Below are 26,943 nucleotides of genomic sequence, written 5' to 3'. Positions count from 1 at the left end.
TTCACAACCACAATCAACCTAACGTCACCGTCCTACTCCTCTCCAGGCGGCCCGGTACACACGCAGGAACGTACGTACAAACTCATACTCGCGCATGCACACACACACGCACGCACGCACAATCAATTCAACTCCACTGCGGGCGGTCACATACACACAGGAGCACTAAGTTTGTTTGTGTCTTTGTTTTGGAGCTGATTTGGTGTGGAGGTGAGGTGAGGTGAGGCCACCAAGCATCTCCTCTGGTAAAGAAATAACATGGCTTACAATATATTCCGCAGTATTCTAATCTAGTTTTGAATCAGGTGCCTTGCAGAGTATTCGAAATAATGTGGAATATTTGGGGGCAACATCTTAGCATTTTTTTGTGTTGCAAATCAATCCTATTTAGCCTCAATATACAATGAGTGTCCAGGGGTGGTTGGTAGCTGCCTGTCTGCCAGTCACTCACCAGGTTGGGAGAGAGGAGGGACTGGAAGTGGAGAAGTAGCCCAGCGGAGGCTATCTGTTCCAGCCACCGTCGGCTTGCCTCCTGGGCCTCCTGAGGGTCCTGGGGGTCCGGTGCCTCTGGGTCTGACTCCCTGCCTGATCCCTGGGTCTGGAGGGGGAGGGGTGGTTAAAATGTTAAGCTAGCTGTAGGGTTACAAAATTCCAGTAACTTTCCCCAATTCCCGGAGGATTCCGGACTTCCTGGTCATTGCCTCCTGATTCTGGGAATCTTCCAACTGGGATTTCTGGGAAATCTGGGCATTTGGGGAAAGTTACAGAAATGTTGAAACACACACACACACGTGCGCGCACACACACGCACACACACACGCGCACACACACTCTGTTACCTGGTTGAGAACAGCCAGTAGGTGTTGGGAGAAGGCACAAACAGCTGCTACCAGAGACTGACAGAACACCATATCTCTTCTCAACTGGATCTCTGAGTCTAGAGAGAGAGAGAGGGATGGAGGGAGGTAGAGAGAGGGAGGGAGGGAGTGGGGTAGAGAGAGGGAGAGATGGAGGGAGGTAGAGAGAGGGAGGGAGGGAGGGATGGAGGGAGGTAGAGAGAGGGAGGGAGGGAGGTAGAGAGAGGGAGAGATGGAGGTAGAGAGAGGGAGAGATGGGGGGGAGGGAGGTAGAGAGAGGGAGGGATGGAGGGAGGTAGAGAGAGGTAGAGATGGGGGAGGGAGGTAGAGAGAGGGAGAGATGGAGGGGGTAGAGAGAGGGAGGGATGGAGGGAGGTAGAGAGAGGGAGGGGTGGAGGGGGGTAGAGAGAGGGAGGGATGGAGGGGGGTAGAGAGAGGTAGAGAGAAGGAGAGATGGGGGGAGGGAGGTAGAGAGAGGGAGAGATGGAGGGGGTAGAGAGAGGGAGGGATGGAGGGGGGTAGAGAGAGGGAGGGATGGAGGGAGGTAGAGAGAGGGAGGGATGGAGGTAGAGAGAGGGAGAGATGGAGGGGGGTATGGGGGGGAGGGAGGTATGGGGGGAGGGAGGGAGAGAGAGTGAGAGGAAGAGACAGAGATAGGGGAGGTGTGTGAGAGAAAATGAACTTGTTATCGATGCCGAACACAAATTACATTAACTCCCTGGGTCGGGTCAAAAGTTTTTCAAAGTTCAATGTTCAGTTGTGGTCAACGTTCAAGTCAGTTGGGTATAAGACATGAATTTGAAATACATGGAGTCAAAAGACAGGTGGTCTCTAGCGGAAAATAAATTGCCTGGCGCCATAATTTCCTGAAAAATAGCCTGCAAGGAGAAGTTAAGCAATCCACTCATTTTAAAATGGGTTCAGGAACCTCCAGTAGAATTCATAATGTGTTTCCTCCGTGCCACATTATTATCTTTAATTAAATTATTTGTTATTATTTAACTAGGCAAGTCAATTAAGAACAAATTCTTATTTTACAATGACAGCCTACCCCTCCCCTAACCCGGACGGCGCTGGGCCAATTGTGCGCCGCCATATGGGACTCCCGATCATGGCCGGTTGTGATACAGCCCGGGATCAACCCAGGGTCTGTAGTGACGCCTGTAGCACTGAGATGCAGTGCTGTAGACCGCTGCGCCACTCGGGAGAATCTGTTCACTCTATAACCTTGAGAAATAGGGAGATATCATGTGTTCTTAAGGGTGCTGTAATGGGATCATGAGGGACGTTGTCATGACAAAAATGTTCCTGTAGGTGTTTTAGGAGGACTTAGCTAGTGTCTCAATTACTGTGTGGAGAGAATTATGTAGATGTTCTGCAGTTTAGTCCCTAGAATTCAATTTCACTCCTCTGTTTCATTCCAGATGTGTGTATTGAGGTCACTGTGGTGTGTGTGTGTATTGAGGTCACTGTGGTGTGTGTGTGTATTGAGGTCACTGTGGTGTGTGTGTGTATTGAGGACACTGTGGTGTGTGTGTGTATTGAGGTCACTGTGGTGTGTGTGTGTATTGAGGTCACTGTGGTGTGTGTGTGTATTGAGGTCACTGTGGTGTGTGTGTGTATTGAGGTCACTGTGGTGTGTGTGTGTATTGAGGTCACTGTGGTGTGTGTGTGTATTGAGGTCACTGTGGTGTGTGTGTGTATTGAGGTCACTGTGGTGTGTGTGTGTATTGAGGTCACTGTGGTGTGTGTGTGTATTGAGGTCACTGTGGTGTGTGTGTGTATTGAGGTCACTGTGGTGTGTGTGTGTATTGAGGACACTGTGGTGTGTGTGTGTATTGAGGTCACTGTGGTGTGTGTGTGTATTGAGGTCACTGTGGTGTGTGTGTGTATTGAGGTCACTGTGGTGTGTGTGTGTGTATTGAGGTCACTGTGGTGTGTGTGTGTATTGAGGTCACTGTGGTGTGTGTGTGTGTGTTGAGGTCACTGTGGTGTGTGTGTGTGTATTGAGGTCACTGTGGTGTGTGTGTGTGTCTTGAGGACACTGTGGTGTGTGTGTGTGTGTATTGAGGTCACTGTGGTGTGTGTGTGTATTGAGGTCACTGTGGTGTGTGTGTGTATTGAGGTCACTGGGGTGTGTGTGTGTATTGAGGTCACTGTGGTGTGTGTGTGTATGTCCCTATCAACTGTACACTGTTTTTACATCCAAGGCATTTCAGAGGAGAGGAAAACCAACCTGTGTACTGTAGTAGGACCAAGAGCAGTCGTGTCTTCACCTCTGGAATAGTGAAGGACAAACCAAGGTTAGACTCTCAGAGACTTTAGGATACTTTGGTGTTTCTGACCCATAAAACCTGATAGGATGTCTCTCACCAACTGCCCCGTTAGGTCTAGATAGGTCTCTACACATATGAAGACTGACTAACGTCATAACGGAAGCACACAGATAATATGAATCTGTGTGTGTTTAGTCATATCAAAGCCACAGTGGTGTTAGTGGAACAGTAAAAATCTTGGCAGCATAGAGGCTGGGTGAGAAAGTCATCTTGAGAGGTTCCGCTATTGTAAACAAGCAAAGCTGTAGTGTGCTGTTACACTGCTTACATTGCTTATTTCACACACAACGTCACACACACACACAAAGTCACACACACAAAGTCACACACACAAAGTCACACACAAAGTCACACACACAAAGTCAAACACACACACAAAGTCACACACACACACAAAGTCACACACACACACACAAAGTCACAAACACACACACAAAGTCACAAACACACACAGAAAGTCACAAACACACACAGAAAGTCACAAACACACACACACACGCAAAGTCACAAACACAAACACAAAGTCAAACACACACACAAACAAAGTCAAACACAAAGTCACACACACACACACTTTCACAAAAGTGTGATCTGATCAGGGGTTTAGGCACACATACACACTTAATTCACACACAAACACACGCTCCAACAGAAATAAATAGTGCCAGGATGTTGGATTAATATACAGCGCCTTCAGAAAGAGTTCACACCGCTTGACATTTTCCATATTTTGTTGTGTTACAGCCCGATAAAAAAAAACATAAACTACATAACTGAAATCACTGAGTATCTTACAGAGTAATCACTGACAGAGTCCATTAACATCACTGATCTATCTAAAAAGAGAGAGAAGAGGTGGCGTCATGTCAATGTGGAATTCTGACATTTTTACAAATTAGTTCAAAATGAAAGCTGAAATATCTTGAGTGAACATGTATTCAACCCCTTTGTTATGGCAGGCCTAAATAAGTTCAGGAGTAAAAATGTGCTTATCAAGTTACATAATAAGTTGCATGGACTCACTCTGTGTGCAATAATAGTGTTTAACATTATTTTTGAATGACTACCGCATATCTGTACCCCACACATACAATTATCAGTAAGTCGAGCAGTGATTTTCAAACACAGATTCAACCAGAAAGACCAGGGAGGCTTTCCAATGCCTCACAAATAATAACACCTATTTGTAGATGGGTACAAAAACAAAAAAACAGACATTAAATATCCCTTTGAGCATGGTGAAGTTATTGATTACACTTTGGATGGTGTATCAATACACCCAGTCACTACAAAGACACAGGCATCCTTCCTAACTCAGTTGCCGGAGAGGAAGGAAACCACTCAGGGATTTCAACATGAGGCCAATGGTGTCTTTAAAACAGTTACAAAGTTTAATGTCTGTGATAGGAGAAAAGTGAGGATGGATCAACAACATTGTAGTTACTCCACAATACTAAACCTAATTGACAGAGTGAAAAAAAATGTACAGAATAAAAATATTCTCAAACATGCATCCTGTTTGCATTAAGACAGTAAAGTAATACTGCAAAAAATGTGGCAAAGCAATTCACTTTCTTTTATTTTTATTATTTAAAAAAAATATATATTAAATCCCCTCTTTTCTCCCCAATTTTCGTGGTATCCAATCACTAGTAATTACTATCTTGTCTCATCGCTACAACTCCCGTACGGGCTCGGGAGAGACGAAGGTCGAAAGTCATGCGTCCTCCGAAGCAACCCAACCAAGCCGCACTGCTTCTTAACACAGCGCGCCTCCAACCCGGAAGCCAGCCGCACCAATGTGTCGGAGGATACACCGTGCACCCGCCCCCCTTGGTTAGTGCGCACTGCGCCCGGCCCGCCACAGGAGTCGCCACAGGAGTCGCTGGAGCGCGATGAGACAAGGATATCCCTACCGGCCAAACCCTGCCAAAAGTGATTCTAACATGTATTGACTCAGGGGTGTGAATACTTTTGTAAATTAGATATTTTTGTATTTCATTTTCAATAAATTTACTAAAATTTCTAAAAACATGTTTTCAAGTCGTCATTTTGGGGTATTGTGTGTGGGTGAGAAAGAAAACTATATTTAATCCATTTTGAAATCAGGCTGTAACACAGGGGTGGGGGTCATCCGGCCCCCAGGCCGTATACGGCCTACGAGACCGTTTGATCAGGCCTCCGAGCCAATTCATAAATAAAAAATACAAAAAATCTCTAGACAATTCCCCCCCCCCCTCCCCAAAAAAAAATACAAAATTGGAGCATCATTACAGCTCAAAACATGCTAAACTGAATGAGTTGCAAGGACAACTTCGTGTGGAGAAAGTCCTTGCTCTTCAGCGGGGTTTGGGTGTCCAACAAGCCGCCTTTACGAAACCTCGTTTAGATGGGGGAAATATTATGCAAGCAAGTTCTGTGGTGAGCGAGCTTATCGCAAAGAAACTGAAGCCTCATTCGGAAGGAGAATTTGTACAAGAGTGTCTCCTTGCCACTGCAGAGTTGCTAGCACCAGACAAAGTTAAATTGCTCCAAAGTGTCAGTTTGTCTTGAAGAATCGTCACAGAGCGGATAACTGACATGGCACAAGATATTGAAAACACATTGAAGGATTCTGCAAAAAAAACTTTCTCTTTGGCATGTGATGAAATGACTGACGTAACAAATACTGCCCAATTTGCCATTTTTGTGCATGGGATTACTGCTGAGTTTGACACAAGGCAGGAATTGCTGTCTTTGGAAGCCATGGCACCACCAGAGGTGAGGACTTGTTTGAGAGACTTGTCTCGGCTATGAGCAAATTTGAGCTACAGTTAAAAAAATGAAGTGGCTCGAAAAAGGGGTTAACAACATTAGTGAAAAAAGAAATGAGTCTCAGTCTTGATCCAACTGATTTAATATGCAACTGCAGCATATATCAAGAAAGTCTGTGTGCACCGTCCCCGAAGCCGAACAACATCATGGCAACTGTACTGTCGACCATCAATTTCATCAAAAGCAAAGGGCTGAATAACCGCAAGTTTAAGGAGCTACTGAGTGATCTTGAATCGGAGTATGGTGATCTGGTTTACCACTGTGAGGTGCGATGGTTGAGCCAGGAAAACATGCTCGTGCGGTTTTACGGACTGAAGGATGAAGTAAAACAATTAATGGAGATGAGAGAAACATGTCGCGGAACTGAGTGATGACAAGTGGATGTGTGATTTGGCCTTCATGGTGGACATAACCAAGTGTCTGTCTGACTTGAACGTCAAGCTCCAAGGGCCGAACCAGCTTCTCGGCGATCTGCTGTCAAACGTGAAATCGTTTGAAGCGAAATTAAAGCGATGGAAAGTCCAACTAAAAAGGGGTAACAGTGCATTTTCCTACTCTGCAAGGACAAGCTTTCCACACAAGTGGGAGTGTGGAAAGCTCACGAAGGCAATTTGTGAGTGGTTTAAGGATGTGAAAAGTAAATAACTGGAGTTGAAGATATTTGCAACCCCGTTTAACGTTGAACCAGCGGATGTGCCGGATGGCCTACAACACGAAGTCATTGAGCTGCAAAGCAATGACGAGCTCAAAGCCAGGTACAACAACCTCGCTCTCCTTGAGTTCTACAAAATGGACGTTAGTGCTGAGCATTTTCCTGTTCTGAGGAGACGTGCACTTAAATTTGCGTCTGGTGTGGTGTTCCCGAGTTTTGTTGTATCTGGTGTGATGTTCCCAAGTTTTGTTGCATCTGGTGTGGTGTTCCCGAGTTTTGTTGTATCTGGTGTGGTGTTCCCGAGTTTTGTTGTATCTGGTGTGGTGTTCCCGAGTTTTGTTGTATCTGGTGTGATGTTCCCAAGTTTTGTTGCATCTGGTGTGGTGTTCCCGAGTTTTGTTGTATCTGGTGTGATGTTCCCAAGTTTTGTTGTATCTGGTGTGATGTTCCCAAGTTTTGTTGTATCTGGTGTGATGTTCCCAAGTTTTGTTGCATCTGGTGTGGTGTTCCCGAGTTTTGTTGTATCTGGTGTGATGTTCCCAAGTTTTGTTGTATCTGGTGTGATGTTCCCAAGTTTTGTTGTATCTGGTGTGGTGTTCCCGAATTTTGTTGCATCTGGTGTGGTGTTCCTGAGTTTTGTTGCATCTGGTGTGGTGTTCCCAAGTTTTGTTGTAAGTGGTGTGCATGCACCATATTCAGCACTAACCTTAAAACTTGGGCTAATGTGTGGATGAAGGCCTTTGTGTCCAATGTTCTGTGTGTACTGTATGGTGCACTGCCTCAAGTTTGTACCTCTGTGGACTTTTACTGCAGATGGAGACAAACTCATTACAGAGGCTTTTTCAAGGTCTCAGCGTGTGCATCTTACCTTCTACAAACTTGGCGATGGTGTGTGTGAGGGCCTGTACGCTGCTGGGGAGGTTCCATGGGTCCTGCTTGATGTGGACACGGAGCTTCTTGGTACAGTTAACCCGAGGATCCATCTCCTGCTGGAACTCTGACAGACACAACAACATGTTATAAACAGAGAACGAAAGCGTACCCAAACATGCTTCAGTCCAGCTTGATCCAATAGGGAATCAGGTTCTTGACTGAGGGACTTGATCATCCAAAAAAACATTCCTTAACCCAGGACGCTTCCAACATGTGACTATCCAAGAAAATTAAATCAAAATGAAAGGAGCATAGATTTGGTGTCTGCATAGATATGAGCTTATTTTCGGGACAAAACGACAGGCTTATGTTTCGGCGTAGGACACCTTTATTCAGAGCCTTGTTGAAGTGTCCTTAAGAAAGGAAATCTTATTTGGATGATGTTCTGGTTATAATGCAGATCTCCAGGACATAGAGAGGAGTAGCCAAACAGCTAAATCAGTATCCTGAATCATTTAGAAGAAAGACGTGTGGGATCGAGGAATGACAGGAGAGGAGAGATGTTTTTTAGACAAGTTACTTTGCTGTCCAAAATCATAGCCTGTTGCCTCGAGGGCATCGGTTTGTTGCCACAAAACTGAAGGCCTTCTTGTGATCCACCTACTAAACAAAAATCAGGTATATTCTTAACCAGCTTCAGGCCACCACACAGAAGTAACTAGTCAAGTTATTATTTGGCACACACTGCCCACATCCCCCTTTCATCCCTCGTGTGACTAAGGTAGACACAACATGAGGGGCTTTATCGTCCTTCAAAGCCTGGGACACACAGGGAGATGGAGAGGAATGGAGGATACAGAGCCGGTCATCTCCTGCATTATTCATCGGAGAGAAGAGAGGGGTGAAGGGATGAGAGTGGCGGAGGAGAGGAAAGAATTCCAGACATACCTCATCATTTTACTCCTCTATCTGAAGGTGAGAACCAAAGCCCACACACACACTCCCAAATGTCCCTCACATTCGCCCTCTCACCCCCAATACCTCTCTCTCCCCTCTGTCTCGCCCTCTCACCCCCAATACCTCTCTCTCCCCTCTGTCTCGCCCTCTCACCCCCAATACCTCTCTCTCCCTTCCGTCTCCATTCCTTCAGCCCAGACACTGTGGACGTATGTCTGAGTGCCAGACAGATATGATTGGATGTCTGCTAATGAATGTCTCATTAAGACTGCTGTCTTTGTTTGGTCCTATCCGTGCCTCACACACAGACAGTCTTTATTAGGATAGGGAGGGAGAGAGAGAGAGCGGGAGAGCGAGAGAGGGGGAGCAGCAGATCAATCTAGGATGTAAACACTGAGAGACACACACACACAGAGGGGTTAGATATAGTGTAGATTTTGGAGAGAGATGGTAGGTTGAATCTGTGATAACAGGATGGTGGTGAACTAGAGGCTTGTAGGGCATTTAGGGATTTGGTCTACCTTGTGTGTGTAGTGTGTGGGGCTGTGGGTGTGTTTGGTGTGTGCGTATGTGTTTGTTTTCTCAAGGAAGGAGGAATGCTCTGCCATCTACTTTATTATCAACACACACACTACGCCAGCGATACGCTTCATCGGATCAACATAACGCACGCACACACACACTCCTCCTAGATCAAATGCATCTGTGCTCACAAGGGGTGAGAGACACAGATCAGAGGAGAGAAATGAAACATGTAAAATGTGCAAAGTGTTTGGAGGGTTCTGATATTTAAAACACACATAGGGGACCTAACACCCCCCACCCCCCCCACCCCCACACCACACACACACACACACACACACACACACACACCCCGAGTCTAATAAAATATCCTCAAAGACACACAAAGACAACCAACTTTTTAGGAGAGCGTAGTAGAGGGGTATAAGCTACAGATCAGGGCCAGATGTATCCAGCGTCTCAGAGAAGGAGTGCTGATTTAGGATTGGTTATGCCTTTTCGATCACAATGAATAACATTATATGTAAGGGGGGGACTTGATCCTAGATCAGCAATCCTACTGTGCAATGCTTTATACATACAGTTGAAGTCGGAAGATTACATACACTTAGGTTGGAGTCATTAAAACTCATTTTTAAACCACTCCAGACATTTCTTGTTAACAAACTATAGTTTTGGCAATTCGGTTAGGACATCCACTCTGTGCATGACATGTATTTTTCCAACATTTGTTTACAGGCAGATTATTTCCCTTATAATTCACTGTATCACAATTCCAGTGGGTCAGAAGTTTACATACACTAAGTGTATAAGGTAGTTGTTGTGGAATTGTTAGGTTAGATTACTCATTGGTTATTACTGCATTGTCGGAACTAGAAGCACAAGCATTTCGCTACACTCGCATTCACATCTGCTAACCATGTGTAAGTGACAAATAAAATTCGATTTGATTTGACTGTGCATTTAAAACGGCTTGGAAAATTCCAGAAAATGTCATGGTTTTAGAAGCTTCTGACAGGCTAACTGACATCATTTGAGTCAATTGGAGGTGTACCTGGGGATGTACTTCAAGGCCTACCTTCAAACTCAGTGCCTCTTTGCTTGACATCATGGGAAAATCAAAAGAAATCAGCCAAGACCTCAGAAAAACATCCTCCACAAGTCTGGTTCATCCTTGGGAGAAATATCCAAACGCCTGAAGGTACCACGTTCATCTGTACAAACAATAGTACGCAAGTATAAACACCATAGGACCCCGCAGCCGTCATTCCGCTCAGGAAGGAGATGCATTCTGTCTCCTAGAGATGACCGTACTTTGGTGCGAAAAGTGTGAAACAATCCCAGAACAACAGCAAAGGACATTGTGAAGATGCTGGAGGAAACAGGTACAAAAGTATCTATATCCACAGTAAAACAAGTCCTATATAGACATAACCTGAAAGGCCGCTCAGCAAGGAAGAAGCCACTGCTCCAAAACCGCCATAAAAAAGCCAGACTACGGTTTGCAACTGCACATGGGGACAAAGATCGTACTTTTTGGAGAAATGTCCTCTGGTCTGATGAAACAAAAATAGAAATGTTTGGCCATAATGACCATCGTTATGTTTGGATGAAAAAGGGGGACGCTTGCAAGCCGAAGAACACCATCCCAACCATGAAGCATGGGGGTAGAAGCATCATGTTGTGGGGGTGTTTTGCTGCAGGAGGGACTGGTGCACTTCACAAAATAGATGGCATCATGAGGCAGGAAAATTATGTGGATATATTGAAGCAACATCTCAAGACATCAGTCACGAAGTTAAAGCTTGGTCGCAAATGTGTCTTCCAAATGGACAATGACCCCAAGCATACTTCCAAGTTGTGGCAACATGGCTTAAGGACAACAAAGTCAAGGTATTGGAGTGGCCATCACAAAGCCCTGACCTCAATCCCATAGAACATGTGTGTGCAGAACTGAAAAACCGTGTGTGAGCAAGGAGGCCTACAAACCTGGCTCAGTTACACCAGCTCTGTCAGGAGGAATGGGCCAAAATTCACCCAACTTATTGTGGGAAGCTTGTGGAAGGCTACCCGAAACGTTTGTCCCAAGTTAAACAATTTAAAGGCAATGCTACAAAATACTAATTGAGTGTATGTAAACTTCTGACCCACTTGGAATGTGACGAAAGAAATAAAACCTGAAATAAATCATTCTCTACTATTTCACATTCTTAAAATAAAGTGGTGATCATAACTGACCTAAGACAGGGAATTTCTACTAGGATTTAATGTCAGGAATTGTGAAAAATTGAGTTTAAATGTATTTGGCTAAGGTGTATGTAAACTTCTGACTTCAACTGTATAGCCCCAGGCCACCACACAGGTTGGGGCTATGCCAGACTGATTCAATTCAGTTCATTATTCACTACAGTCATTATCTGTGTCCCACATGGCATCCAAATTCCCTTTACGAATGCGCTACTCTGATTACATTTCTAGTCAAAAGTAGTGCACTACATAGGGAATAGCCTGCCATTTGGGACGTAGCCTTTGAAACCCACAAAACCTAACCTTTAGAAACCTTGGCCATGACATTTATACAGAAACAAGAGATTTTCCTCCTTTTCATGAAAACAACTGTACACCATCTGATCTCCAGAATGTCCCGACTCAGCAATGGAGATTCATGATTTATAGCCAGAACATGGAAACGATAATGGTTTATTGTCACTCCAGGAAACCGATAGGGTTAAATATAGCAACTTTTCTTCCAGCTGCATTTCCTGTCCAGATTAAATTTGTATCTGAGAGTAAAGTTCTTCGGCTAGAACAGAAAACCTTCCTACACAATGAGATAAAACAAAACAATTGATAGAAGCTGAGGCCAAGAAAAGAAAAGTTCTGCCTCCCAAATGGCACCTGATTCCCTATATAGAGCCCTGTTCAGAAGTAGTTCATTATATAGGGAATAGGGTGCCATTTGGGACCCACACACACAAGGTAAAGCCAAAACAAGCAGAAACTGAGCCCCAAAAACTTTAGTTAACAGTATATTGTTATGATGCGATCTGACAACTGTGGCTATTATATACGTACAGTAGGTCTGTATGGTGTCATCTTCACTGTTGGGTGATATGCAGTACTGTACTAAATATGGGGCGGAATTGCAATAAACAGCAGTCCAGTGGCACAGTTCCAGATATAAGGTGTTGCTCAGAGAGAAGGGAAGGGTACAGAGGGATATGAGAGGAACAGAGAGAAGGGAAGGATGGAGGGAGGGAGAGAGAGTGCGAAAGAGGAGGGCACAGAGGGCTTGGAATAGGAGAGATGAACAGAGGGGTGGAGGGGATGCATGCAAGCCTGGCACGCACGCACGCACGCACATGCACACACACACACACACACACAGGAAGTAGCAGCCCTGTGAGGGAGGCTGCAGTGTTTTCTGAGCAGGTCCTGTTTCCTCTCAAACTCTTTCTTTCTTTAGAGAGAAGGAGGGAGGGAGGGATGGATGCTGGGTCTGGAGTCTCTCCAATGTTATCTTACTTCTCCAAGCTCTACTGTGCACCCGAGCAAGCCCTAATAAGCACAGCTACACCCCGGCTAAAAACACTACAAAAACACTCCAATACCATACAAAAACAGCCCTTACAGGAAAAGGGAGGAGAAAAAAATCTATATACCACCATGCCAGAGAAAGGGATGCATGTGGAGAGGGAGGGGATGGAAAGGAGGTAGGGAATGGAGGGAGGAGAAGAAAGGATGGAGTTTTTCCTCCCATTGAAAGGCAAACATCCCCAGAGTGTTCTTTTTTGCTTCTGGATTTCTTCCGTCAACCAAACCCATCTTGTTACAGTAGGCTAAAGTTGGTCCTGTTTGGTTCTAGGCTAAGTGTTGACAGTATAACCCATCTGTATCTAAGAGACAACTCTCAGTCTTTACCGGGCAGTCCTCGTCAAAAGTAGTGCACTACAAAGTTAATAAGGTGCACACTGAAAGACAACCCCTTCGTCTTTACCTTGTAGTCCTCGTCCAGGTGTGAAACACTTGGTCTGTTCAAAGGCCTTGGCCACCACCGCTCCCTTCAGCAGACTGGTGATGGACTCCACCTGAAGAGAAACAGAGAGACAGACGAAGAGAGAGAGACAGAGACACAGAGACACAGTGAGACAGAGAGACAGACGAAGAGAGAGAGACAGAGACACAGAGACACAGTGAGACAGAGAGACAGACGAAGAGAGAGAGACAGAGACACAGTGAGACAGAGACAGAAACATACACTACTGATGAGATGTGTTCTGTTAGCAGGGGGTTAGGGGTGTGTGCGTAATGGTGCTGTTCCAGTTCTTTCTTCATGATTTTTGGCAGTTCAATTCATGGAATCAAATGTAATTACAGTACCAGTGAAAAGTTTGAACACACATACTCATTCAAGGGTTTTTCAGATTTTTTTTTTCTTTCTACATTGTAGAATAAGAGTGAAGACATCAAAACTAGGAAATAACATATTTGGAATCATGTAGTAAGCAAAAAAGTGTTAAACAAATCCAAATTTATTTTAGATTTTAGATTATTCAAAGTAGGCACCCTTTGCCTTTCCTTCTTAACACGTTTAAGCCTATCAGTTGTGTTGTTTCAAGGTAGGGGTGGTATACAGAAGTTGGCCCTATTTTGGTTACTACATACGTTTTATTTCATAGTTTTGATGTCTTCACTAGTATTCGACAATGTAGAAAATAGTAAAAATAAAGAAAAACCCTGGTGTCCAAACTTTGGACTTGTAATGTATGTACGTCGAAGTTAGAAATGTTGTGTTCACTGAATGGCGTGCCAGAACTGTCAAGAATGTATGGTATTATTGTGTGGGTCCAGTCGGTCTGAGGTTGTTGTGCTTGTTTAATCTGTGGTTTTCATGTACCTGACAATAGAAGTACCATAGCGGCAGGTAGCCTAGTGGTTAGAGCGTTGGGCCAGTAACCGAAAGGTTGCTAGATCGAATCCCCGAGCTGACAAGGTAAAAACTTGTTGTCCAGCCCCTGAACAAGGCAGTTAACCCACTGTTCCTAGGCCGTCATTGTAAATAAGAATTTGTTCTTAAATGACTTGCCAAGTTAAATAAAAATAAAAATAATTAATATATCAAAGGGAAACACTATCCGGACTGGTTTAGCACAACAGGAAGGAGAGGCATGTTATCATTTAATTTTACTGAAGTGAAAAGACATCATCCGACCCGGAGGCACACAACAACACTGTCTCCTCAGGGTCTCTTATTAATTAGAGAACAGAAGAGTCAACACCAGAACACACAGGTGAGGAGACAAAGATTTACCTAGAGTCTCCATGGTTGGAGATTGGTATCAAAAAGGATTGGTGTCACCTGCATGAAAACCTGCTTGACAACTTTAGACCCTTTCCAGCTATTTTTTACTTTCTCCATTGAAAAACGATATCCCAAGTATAACTCCAGTAACGTACACACTTAACCCTAAAAGCGCCAATAAGGAATACATTCTGTAACTTTTTTTTAATCCTTCCGAAATTTCAGGACTTTTTCAAGGAAGTAGGTACCAACAAAAAACTTTTTTTTAATTTTTTTTTAAATACATGATTTCTGTGTTAATATGGAGGAATAAAAAATTATTTTGTTGTCTACTAAACTTAAAATGTGGAGTCAAAAGTTAACTTTGCGGGCCTCCCGGGTGGCGCAGTGGTCTAGGGCACTGCATCGCAGTGCTAACTGCGCCACCAGAGTCTCTGGGTTCGCGCCCAGGCTCTGTCGCAGCCGGCCGCGACCGGGAGGTCCGTGGGGCGACGCACAATTGGGCTAGCGTCGTCCGGGTTAGGGTGGGTTTGGCCGGTAGGGATATCCTTGTCTCATCACGCTCCAGCGACTCCTGTGGCGGGCCGGGCGCAGTGCGCGCTAACCAGGGGGGCCAGGTGCACGGTGTTTCCTCCGACACATTGGTGCGGCTGGCTTCCGGGTTGGAGGCGCGCTGTGTTAAAGAAGCAGTGCGGCTAGGTTGGGTTGTGCTTCGGAGGACGCATGGCTTTTGACCTTCGTCTCTCCCGAGCCCGTACGGGAGTTGTAGCGATGAGACAAGATAGTAATTACTAGCGATTGGATACCACGAAAATTAGGGAGAAAGGGGGATAAAATTTATTTAAAAAATATATATAAAAAAATAAATAAAAGTTAACTTTGCGATAGTCTACCAAATTTGGCACAGAGATAGATGCATGTACACTGAAAATATATAGATATGGAGCCACTCCAGATTTGACCCATGGAGGGCGTGGCAGCCACTAGAACAAAGAAATCAAAAATGTAAATATATATTTAACTTCCAGTCAATGTCTCTTTACCAAGTTGAGAGTCTCATCTTTCAGGTGCAAATGGCACCGAGTTGATAGCTCATAGAATTAAACATTTAGAGCTAAAAGTCTGATGGCACCAGCGCCCATATTGCCTACAGATTATCGCCCATATTAGTGGCCATTTTAGGCCGTACAGGTATGACAGATGAGCACAATCGCCAATTTCTCAGTATCACAAAAACATAACTCTTTGAATGAATAACAGACGAATGTTACTAACTCGTGACTACGGATAAAATGTATTTTAAAAAATCTGTTCAAAATGTGAAAGACATACAAAAACATTTTGAAACATCAAATTTAAGGATAAATGTGTGATAAAAAAAATAAAATGCATATTTTGGGGAATTTAAACCATTTACTTACAAAAGGTTAATAAAATTAACATGTGTTACTGCTTGACAGTGTCTTTTTGCAATCAATACCAATTTGTGATAAAAAATGACCACCGTTGGTGCTTTTATGCCAAAAATATGTTGTCGCTTTTAGGGTTAAAGCAACAACAAACTTTTTTTTTTTTGTGTAATCACAGCCTCCCCCCCAAACTTGTGCCACATAATCAGGACACCTGCACCACCTATTGAAATGTGCCTTCTGTTAGGTAAATCACATGATAAATGAGGTGCTTTAGGAAGCTTGTGGGGGTCTTTAAAGCTGAATCTGTCAATTCATAAAGTTTTATTGACATTCGGCTAATGTTTCATGGTCTCCGTCTAGATATGGCCACCTGCAGCAGTCTCCTGTCAGAAGAGCAGTTTGTGTGCTCTATATGTCTGGATGTGGTCACAAATCCTGTCTCTATTACATGTGGACACAACTTCTACAAGGCTTGCATCAGTGGATACTGCGATAGCACTGGACTGTGCCATTGTCCAATCCGTAAAACAGATTTTGGTCGGAGACCAGATCTCTTGGTCAATACTTTCATTTCTGAGATGACTGCTCAGTTCAGGCAGGCAGTTCAAGTAAAAGCTGCTGAGCCAGGAGAAGTGCCCTGTGACGTCTGCACTGGGACGAAGCTCAAGGTCCTGAAATCGTGTGTCTGACCTCTTACCGCGAAACACACCTGCAGCCTCATCAGATAGCCGCAGCCTTAAAGAGACACAACCTGATCGACCCCCGTGCAGAACCTGGAAGACAGGATGTGCAAGAAGCACGACAGACTCCTGGAGCTGTTCTGTAGGACTGACCAGATGTGTGTGGGCCAGTTTTACACCGAGGCAGACCACAAGAGTCACCACATTGTCCCTCTAGAAGAAGAGTATGGGTAGAGGAAGCAGGAAGACGGAGGCACAGGTGCAGCAGATGATCCAGGAGCGACAACAGAAGGTTCAGGAGATTAACGAGTCCGTAGAGCTCAGCAAGAGAGACTCGGCGCGAGAGAGATAGGAGACAGCGTGCAGATGCAGGTCTTCACTGATCTAATGGATCTCATTAAGGGAAGTCAGGCCCAGCTCATTGAGGTGATTGAGGGGAAGCAGACTGCAGCAGAGAGGCAGGGTAAAGGGTTCATTAAAGAGCTGGAGCAGAAAATCCCTGTGCTACTGACGGGAAGCACTGAGCTGAAGCAGCTGCCGTGCACCGAGGACCACCTCCACTTCCTCCAGAGCTTCCATTCCCTACGCAGCCTTCTGCCCACCAAGGACTGGTCTAAGATCAGTGTCTATAGCCAGGTGTGTGAGGGAGAGATTAAGAGAGCTGTGTCTCAGAGAGAGCTGATGGAGAAGACTGTGTCCCAGCTGCAGGAGAAACTGATGAGCGAACTGAAAACGTTGCGTGATGCTGAGCTGAAGAGTATGTAGCAGTATGAAGTGGACGTGACCCTAGACCCTAAAACAGCACATCCCAATCTTACCATCTCTAAGGATGGTCAACTATAGAAGCAAAAAAATGTTTATGACTACCCAGGGAGGTTTGGTAATGCTACTTGTGTCCTTGGCAAAGAGGGCTTCTCCTCAGGGAGATTCTATTATGAGGTGCTAGTCAGGAATAAGACAAAGTGGCAGTTAGGAGTGGCCAGAGAGTCCCTCGACAGGGTGGGTAAAGCTCCATTTAGCTGGGAAAATGGAGTCTGGACTGTGGGGCTGAGGTCTAGAAATGAGTACCAGGCTATCTCAAGCTCAATTGTCCGCCTCTCTCTAAGTAAGAAGCCCCAGAAGGTGGGGGTGTTCGTGGATTATGAGGGGGGGTCAGGTCTCCTTTTATGATGCGGGGGGACAGGTCTCCTGGCTTACAAGTGAGGACATATCTCCTTGTCATATGTAAACTTCACTGGCTGCACCTTCACTGAGAAACTCTACCCATACTTCTGTCCCTGTTATAAAAAGGCTGAAAACGCAGACCCGCTGGTCATTTCTCCTGTCACAGTCTGGGACAAAGACTCAGAACCAGACTCTGTCTGTTTGTCAGACACAGACTGAACTTTAACCTCCCAGTCAGACGATCGTTGTTCGATGATCATGGAGATTCCAGATTGAAATGAAAGGTCATGAAATTGTTTTCTTTCTTTGTGCAAGAGGAAACACTGCATTGAAACACTGCACTGAAACACTGTACTGCACTTCCAGACACTGCACTTCCAGACACTGCATTTCCAGACACTGCACTCCCAGACACTGCACTCCCAGACACTGCACTTCCAGACACTGCACTTGGAGCAATGTGTGGAGCTACGGCACAAGGTCTGGGAAGAATTTTGGATTCTCTCAGACATTTCAAAAGGGGGAGAAAAAAATTCACGGGGAGGGTCAGACAACCTCTTTGGACAGACAACTGTCCCTACAAATCACAAGTTTGGGTAGGCGGGGCTTAAAATGCGGGCAGGAATTTTGCTCATGTTTTATCTCGGGCAACAAGTGGATACAGCAGTGATGTGTCCGGTGACGCGCTTCCCATTTTCGACTCGTCCGCTCTAACCCAACTGACGCCGGAACTTCTACAGAGATGTTAAGCCAGAAACACTGGAACTTCGTGGGAGGCAACAAGTCTGTCTAGAGAGACTACACTCTCTTGTCCTGTACTGGACATGGGAGGAGAAAATACTATTTGGGGTGGGGGAAGGGGGTCTTTTGATGTATCTGATATGTCTGATGATCTCTGTAATATATTCAATATGCTGGATCTCTCAGTGTCACTCTTATGAGGAATATAAAAATACAACAACTAGAAATATCTCAAAGATGAAAACTACGGTCTTCTTTTCTACGGTGTGCACTTAAGTGATAAGGGAAGTGTGTGTGTGTGTGTGTGTGTGTGTGTGTGTGTGTGTGTGTGTGTGTGTGTGTGTGTGTGTGTGTGTGTGTGTGTGTGTGTGTGTGTGTGTGTGTGTGTGTGTGTGTGTGTGTGTGTGTGTGTGTGTGTGTGTGTGTGTGTGTGTGTGTGTGTGTGTGTGTGTGTGTTTGGGTAATCACTGTGTCCATAATTAAATTCCATTGCATGAATTTAACTGCTGTCAAATCATGAAGAACTGGAACAGCTCTGCCGCTCATGCACAAACACGCACCCCTAACCCCTGCTAAGAGATCACATCTCATCTGTCGTGTATAAACAAAGCCCGGGAAGCTCGCCTACAATAAAACAAACGAACGGCAGGAAAGGAGCGGAGCGGAAAGTGCCGAGGCAGCAGCGGACCCCATTCTGTACTTTTACTGCCCATGGATGGAGACAGATACGTTGAACAGGCTTTTTCAACACAGTGGAAATGTCTCCCAGGAGTGTTTGTGCGTGGTGGGGAGAGTGTGCACGTGTATGTGTGTGTCAAAGGGGCCATGCTATCATACTCGTTACACTCCCGTTTCCCAGAGTGTGAGAGAGGTTAGGGGTCAAGGTTAGGCTACCCTGATGTTTGTAGACCAGTGGTTGGGTGGGCCGGCCCATCAGACATGTGATAGTAAATCAACAGAGGTCATAGGTCAGAAGGAAAAAACCTAAATATCCCAGGAAACCACAAAGATGAAATCTAAGAAACCAAAACAACATCTCATACCCATATGGATTTCTAGGAAGTCAGGGAAGGAGGGCGTAGCCTTCACAACGGCAGGTTCATTTGATTTACGAAATCTAATTCCAGTAGGCAACGAGTGGGGTTGATGTCAAACAGTACAATTAACCTGCGTCCCAAAAGGAAACACATTCCCTCTATAGCGTACTACTATGACCATGGTCCATAGGGAATAGGGTGCAATAGGGTGCAATTTGGGACAATTTGTATTGTACTATACAACATTGTCCAATGTCCACTGATTTTATTTACTTCACAATTTGAAATGTTATACCTCTACCTTGTGTCCATAATCTGTAGTAGTAATGAGTCTGTTAACAGTACCACCGCCATGGGACGATGCACACTAGGATTTGTTATAGAGCTCAGTACCCACCTGGCTGAAGAGATGCTCCAGGAAGCTGTGTAGTTTCTTCTGCTTGTCATGAGATATCCATACACTGGCAGGCATCTCGTCTCCTATAGGACAACATTCATAATCATCAGTCAGCATTAGACGCAGACACACACACACACAGACACACACACACAGACGCAGACACACACACACACACACGCAGACACACACACACACACAGACGCAGACACACACACGCAGACACACACACGCAGACACACACACTCAGCCCTGTGGCCAGTCCAATCGCCTGTCTGTGTCCATCTGTCTGTCAGATCTCGGTCACAGCTGTAAAGATCCTGCCAAAACCACCTCCATGCTAAATTCATAGCCATTATATGCTAATTGCTAAGTGAGGGCCTGTAAACCACAATGACAGTGTGTGTGTGTGTGTGTGTCAGTTAGCGCGCGTGTGATAGCTCTCTGGCAGACAGCAGACAGATACAGGGATCGGTATTTGACTTTTTTCCCTTATAGAACAAACAAATGATTTCACATGTGGAAAATCACATGAATTCACACACAATTTCACATGTGAAATCATGTAAAAACATGTGTTTTTGGAACACTTCATGTGTTTTTTTTGTAAGGGTTGACACAGCTGTGGGTTGACAGAGCCAAACGCCTGCCATACCCAATCATACTAAACCACAGGCTTTCCGTTCACATGGGGATGCATCCCAAATGGCACCCTATTCCCTATATAGTGCACGACTTTCGATCAGGGGCCATGCGGCTCTGGTCAAAAGTAGTGCACTGTGTAGGGAATAAGGTGCCATTTGGGACACACAATAGATTCAACGCTATAATCATGTAACCAGGTCATAATCAAGTCCTGTCAGTCAGATGTGTGTTATTATACCTTGTGGTTGAATAGGGAAAATGGAACAAGTATTGTGCGGTCTAAAGTAGGCCTTGAACTTGTGTGCTGGTTAGTAAATAGTACGTATCATGTGTGGCGTTATTGTATCGGACTATTGTGGACAGAGAGAAGAAAGGGACGTTCTGTTCTGTTCATTGAGCTGGGTTCAAACTTGGTTGAAGTTCATTTCAAGCCTGTTCTTTTGTTGACATGATTATGGAAGATAAAGTTGTGTGCGAATACCCAAAAGGGCCACTAGATAAATAACATTAATGCTTGAAAGTTAACAAAATTCTGGTAGTTTACTGGTAAACTTTGAAAGTTTCCAGTAATATACCCTCGATTTGCAACCCTAATTGTGAATGGTGTTACTACTGTGGACAGGTGAGGCATTTGCAGTATAACATTTATAACATTACAACTACTTCCACGGTAAATCATTCACGTGTGTTATGTCATTTATGTATGTGGTGTGTTTGTGTGTGTGTGTGTTGTATGTGTTGTGTGCTGTGGTGTGGTTGACATGGATTACAGGGTTCTGCTTACTGGAGTCTGTGTGTGTGTGACTGCATGTACTAGTTACCTGAGTCCATCTCATCAAAGTGTGTGTGTGTGTGTGTGTGTGTGTGTGTGTGTGTGTGTGCGTGCGTGCGTGCGTGCGTGCGTGCGTGCGTGCGTGTAGTGGTTACCTGAGTCCATCTCATCACTGTGAACATAGGAGCTGCAGTGGCTGCTACAGATACTGGTGAAGGAAGCTATGGAGTTCCTGTTGCTGTTACAGTCACTGAAGAGAGACACGGGAAAAAACATTTACCAGCAGCTAGTAGAAAGACCTTTACTGCCCTTTAATACTAATAACTGGTTACTGTCAATATTTCTGGCTCTGTCCCAAATGGCACCCTATACCCTATGGACCCTGGTTAAAAGTAGATAATAGTTTGTGTTACGATATGGGGGGTGGGGGGGGGGGGGGGGGGGGGGTTAGTGTTAGTGTAACCGATGTGAAATGGCTAGCTAGTTAGCGGTGGTGCGCGCTAATAGCCTTTCAAACGGTGACGTCACTCGCTTTGAGACCTTGAAGTAGGGCCGCGGCTTTGTGGAGCGATGGGTAACGATGCTTCGTGGATGACTGTTGTTGATGTGTGCAGAGGGTGCCTGGTTCGCGCCCGGGTCGGGGCGAGGGGACGGACTAAAGTTAAACTGTTACATTAGGACATAGACAAACACACTATGCCGGTGACACCAAACCCACCAGCAGCACTCCACTCCATTCCCCCAGGGGGCAGCAGCAACCTTGTCCAGGTGCTGAGCCTGCTTGATAAGCACGACGGGTGCTGCCCATTAAGGTGATCAGTCAGAGTGCCAGTTTGGAGAGCCGAGAGGCTACTGGTGGGTTTGGAGGCCATGAGGTCTTTCCTTAGTTTGGGCACGCCTGTTTGTAGTTGCCTTTTGATACATTTATTTTGACCATCTGAACGGAGAGGTCAAGACGAAGAGGTCAGGAAGGAGCTAGACCTTCATAACAGGTGCCATTTGGGACGCAGACTTTATGTTTGCTGTTAGTCACAAGAAAAACAGAGGGAGAAATATTATTCACCAACAAGCTAATTGGCTACCAACTATACTCTCTCTCGCTCCATCCCTCCCTCTCTTGGTCATTACCTGTAGGAGTCTCTGTTGCTGATGGTGTCGTGTCCTGAGTCCTCCTGTTCGTCTCCGGCGACGTTAAAACACACCTTCTTTCCGTTCTTCTCTCCTCCTCGCTCTCCTTCGCTTTCCGCTGAGATGTAACTCTCTGGGGTCTTCATGTCTGAGGCAGGTGGGAGGGTGATGGAGGAGAGGAGGCTGGGAGAGAGAGGAGAGGCGGAGAGAGAGAGACCCGAGAGAGAAAATGCTGGTTATTGAAAGTAGCCACATTCTAGAGCCTTCCTGTAGCAGTCAGAAATAACCATCAGCAGCTAACTAGGCAGGAGAGCATGACGACAAACATGGCTTCACTCCTCCAACCTTATCCTCCTCTCAAAAGTGCAATGTCAAGTTGACTTTACACGGAAAACATGCCTCGTGGTGAAAGTACACAGTGTCTAATGTCATCAAGATGTGTGTGCACGCGCGCACGTCACCAAAAAAGTGTGTGTGAAGCGCGTCAACTGTGTTTGTGTGAGTATGTGTGATTGTGCATGTTAAGACCTGTGAGCGAGTGAATGTGTCCGCGCTTGCTTGTGTGTGTGTGGAGACCTATCATCGAATGTGTGTGCGCACGCACACATCACTCACACACCCACTGACAGTGAGAGCCAAACAAAGCTCCAACCTGTTTGTGCTAGTCTTCCTCACAACAACTCCAGCAGGCCAGAGGTCCTCCAAATATTAATAACTTCAAACATGCACAGCCAGCTGTGTCAACAGCCTAAACTCAACACACACCAGCCCCTCAACTCAGTCTCTCGCTCTGCATGCCTGGGTTCTATCAGGGGCTTTGTGGAGGAAGAGGATCAGAGCTTGATGATGCGTCCCAAATGGCACCCTGTTCCCTATATAGTACACTATCGGGAATATTGTGCCATTTAGCATGCAGACCAGGATATTTTCACAGAACTGCAGCAACACATGGAGTCATTTAGAGCCATATTTCCAATAAATGCCAGTCTTGGACTTCCTGACTGGCCTATACAGGCAGGGAGGGAGAAAAACACTAACACGCCATGTCTGTTTGCATTTCAGACTAATTCCATTCATGTCCGTCACTGCGTATATTTTCCGTTGTGTCACGTTTCAGGCTTTACTTGAGACTGTTTCATTTTGGGGGAGTTAACAGACTACCCTCATGTCCTCTCACACCTCACATCACATCACATGATAGATTATACAGGCTCTATCATTTCAAAAGTCCTGTCGTTTTCCCCTTTATCCCTACATCCATCCCTCCATCTATCCATTCAGAGAAGAAGCAACGGAGACCTGCATTCATTAAATCCCACTCCAGATCCCACAACAATGCCCCTCTAGAATGCAGCGGCATTCCATTGCCATGGAGAAGGTTCCAGGCCCTGTGATTGGCTGGTCGTAAATAAGGAAGTGTAAGCAGCTTAGGGCTTGTGTGTAGGGCATCAGAGGGAGCAGGGAGAAATACAGTGCACTCGGAAAGTATTCAGACCCCTTCACGTTTTCCACATTTTTGTTACAGCCTTACTCTAAAATTGATACTTTTTTTTCTACTACACATAATAATTCATAATGACAAAGCAACCTTTTTTTTTTGCACATTTATGAAAGAAATTAAAACAGAAATACCTTATTTACATAAGTATTCAGAAGCTTTGCCAAAAGTCTCGAAAATGAAATCAGGTGCATCCTGTTTCCATTGACCATCCTTGAGGTGTTTCTACAACTTGATTGGCGTCCACCTGTGGTTAATTCAATTGATTGGACATGATTTGGAAAGGTACACACCTGTCTATATAAGGTCCCACAGTAGACAGTGCAGGTCAGAGCAAAAACCAAGCCTTGTCCGTAGAGCTCCGAGACAGAATTGTGTTGAGGCACAGATATGGGGAATGTTATCAAAACAATTCTGCAGCATTGGAGATTCCCAAGAACACAGTGGCCTCCATCATTCTCAGCTGGAAGAAGTTAGGGACCACCAACTCTTCCTAGAGCTGGCCACCCAGCCAAACTGAGCAATCGGGGGAGAAGGGCCTTGGTCAGGGAGTTGACCAAGAACCCGAGCTCCAGAGTTCCTCTGTGGAGATGGGAAAAGCTTCCAGAAGGACCACCATCTCTGCAGCACTCCACCAATCAGGCCTTTATGGTAGAGTGACCAGACGGAAGCCACTCCTCAGTAAAAGGCACATGATAGCCCACTTGGAGTTTGCCAAAAGGCACCTAAAGGACTCTCAGATCATGAGAAACAAGATTATGTGGTCTGATGAAACCAAGATTGAACTCTTTGGCCTGAATGCCAAGTGTCACGTCCGGAAGAAACCAGGCGCCACTCATCACCTGGCCAATACCATCCTGACAGTGAAGCATCATTCTGTGGGGATGTTTTTCAGCGGCAGGGACTCGGAGAACAGTGAGGATCGAGGGAAAGATGAACAGAGCAAATAACAGAGAGATCCTTGATGAAAACCTGCTCAAGAGCTCAGACTAGTGTGAAGGTTCACCTTCCAACAGGACAACGACCCTAAGAACACAGCCAAGACAACACAGGAGTGGCTTTTGGGAATGTCCTTGAGTGGCCCAGCCAGAGGCCGGACTTGATCAAACATCTCTGGAAAGACCTGAAAAATCACTGTGTAGCAACGTTCTCCATCAAACCTTAGAGCTTGAGAGGATCTGCCGAGAAGAATAGGAGAAACTCCCCGAATACAGGTGTGCTAAGCTTGTAGCGCCATACCCAGAAGACGAGGCTGTAATCACTGCCAAAGGTGCTTCAACAAAGTACTGAGTAAAGGGTCTGAATACTTATGGAAATGTGATATTTCAGTTCTAAATATTTTATACATTTGCAAACATTTCTAAAAACCTGTTTTGGCTTTGTCATTATGGGCTGTTGTGTATAGATTGATGAGGGGGGAAAACAATTTAATCCATTTGGGAATAAGGCTGTAATGTAACAAAACGTGGAAAAAGTGAAGGGGTCTGAATACTTTCCGAATGCACTGTATACAGTAGCTGCAAGCAGCCATGGCGGGGTTCACACTATGGCTCCACAGCGAAACCATCAGGACAAATTGGACACATTGCTCTTGGATGAGCTACTGTACTTCTGTACTCCTTACCACGCTTGCTAAATATCAAAACTCAAAATCAAACAGATTAACCTTTTGATGTGTTTTGGACCATTTTTAATGATGTTGACTACTTTAAAGGTCGGCACCAAATTTGGTATGTAGCATCTACGGACGCGTGTCTTCAAACACAATATTTAGCTCAAACAATATGGCTGCTATAAGCCAATGAGCTTGCATTAATGATTTGTCCTGTCCAACAGCACCCCCATGTGGCCAAACAAAACCATACTCAACAGGTTACCTAGACTTATATCCCTGAGCATGTGTGCCAAATTCCATGACTCTGGGTCAAACAGATAAAGTTATATAAATATGTGCCCATAATAGAGCAACCGTGTGGTCGATCTGAATGAACTTGCATATGTTGAGGCTTGACAGTGATTGGAACATTTGTATCACATTTTGTTACGATGTGAATATCCGTCTGTGATTTCTAAGTATTTATGTGCCAGATCAAGCCCATGTGAATGTTTATTGGTCAGTAGTGGCCATGTTGTTTGAAATGCTAGCCTGGAAAAAAATCCATTGCGAGACATTGGTCCATAGATGCTATATACACTACATGACCAAAAGTATGTGAACACCTGCTTGTCGAAAATCTCATTCCAAAATCCTGGGCATTAATATGGAGTTGGTTTCCCCTTTGCTGCTATAACAGCCTCCAATCTTCTGGGAAGGCTTTCCACTAGATGTTGGAACATTGCTGCAGGGACTTGCTTCCATTCAGCCACGAGAGCATTAGTGAGGTCGGACACTGATGTTGGGGCGATTAGGCCTGGCTCGTAGTCGACGTTCAAATTAATCCCAAAGGTGTTCGATGGGGTTGAGGTCAGGGCTTTGTGCAGGCCAGTCAAGTTCTTCCAGACCAATCTCGACAAACCATTTCTGGTTGGACCTCGCTTTGTGCAAGGGTGCATTGTCATGCTGAAAAAGGAAAAGGTCTTCCCCAAACTGTTGCCACAATGTTGGAAGCACAGAAATGTCTAGAATGTCATTGTAAGCTGTAGCGTTAACATTTCCCTTCACCGGAAATAAGGGAACTAGCCCGAACAATGAAAAACTGCCCAGACCATTATTCCTCTTCCACCAAACATTACAGTTGGCACTATGCCTTCGAGCAGGTAGCGTTCTCCTGGCATCCACGAAACCCTGATTTGTTCATTGGACTGCCAGATAGTGACGCATGATTAATCACCCCCAGAGAAAGCGTTTCAAGTGCTCAAATCAAGTAAAATGTTATTGGCCACATACACATGTTTAGCAGATGTTATTGCGGGTGTAGCGAAATGCTTGTGTTTCTAGTGCCAACCGTGCAGTAATATCAAACAAGTAATATCTTTCACAACATACCCAAATCTAAGTAAAGGAAAGGAATTAAATATATAAATATTTGGACGAGCAATGTCAGAGCGGCAAGACACGGTAGAAAAGAATAGAATACAGTATATACACACATGAGGTGAGTAATGGAAAATATGTAAACATTATTAAAGTGACTAGTGTTTGATTTATTAAAGTGG

General features: G+C 45.0%; 1 protein-coding gene across 5 annotated transcripts in view; it reads right to left on the bottom strand.

The window, feature by feature from the left end:
• Positions 1 to 26,943, bottom strand: part of prex2 (phosphatidylinositol-3,4,5-trisphosphate-dependent Rac exchange factor 2) — a 212,689-nt gene that overhangs the window by 50,898 nt on the left and 134,848 nt on the right. For all 5 annotated transcript variants that reach the window (XM_055928871.1, XM_055928872.1, XM_055928873.1 and 2 more), the window contains 8 exons: positions 22,290 to 22,472; positions 21,317 to 21,411; positions 19,745 to 19,827; positions 13,009 to 13,099; positions 7,528 to 7,656; positions 3,094 to 3,135; positions 840 to 937; positions 452 to 598 (listed from right to left, as the gene is read on the bottom strand). In XM_055928871.1, coding sequence (XP_055784846.1) covers positions 452 to 598; positions 840 to 937; positions 3,094 to 3,135; positions 7,528 to 7,656; positions 13,009 to 13,099; positions 19,745 to 19,827; positions 21,317 to 21,411; positions 22,290 to 22,472 — 868 coding nt within the window. The remainder of the gene's footprint in view (positions 1 to 451; positions 599 to 839; positions 938 to 3,093; positions 3,136 to 7,527; positions 7,657 to 13,008; positions 13,100 to 19,744; positions 19,828 to 21,316; positions 21,412 to 22,289; positions 22,473 to 26,943) is intronic.

This window comes from Salvelinus fontinalis, chromosome 7 (assembly GCF_029448725.1).
Source record: "Salvelinus fontinalis isolate EN_2023a chromosome 7, ASM2944872v1, whole genome shotgun sequence".
In the NCBI taxonomy this organism is placed as follows: domain Eukaryota; kingdom Metazoa; phylum Chordata; class Actinopteri; order Salmoniformes; family Salmonidae; genus Salvelinus; species Salvelinus fontinalis.
The sequence above is the reverse complement of the archived record's forward strand: the minus strand, read 5'-3'. Positions and strand labels throughout refer to the sequence as shown.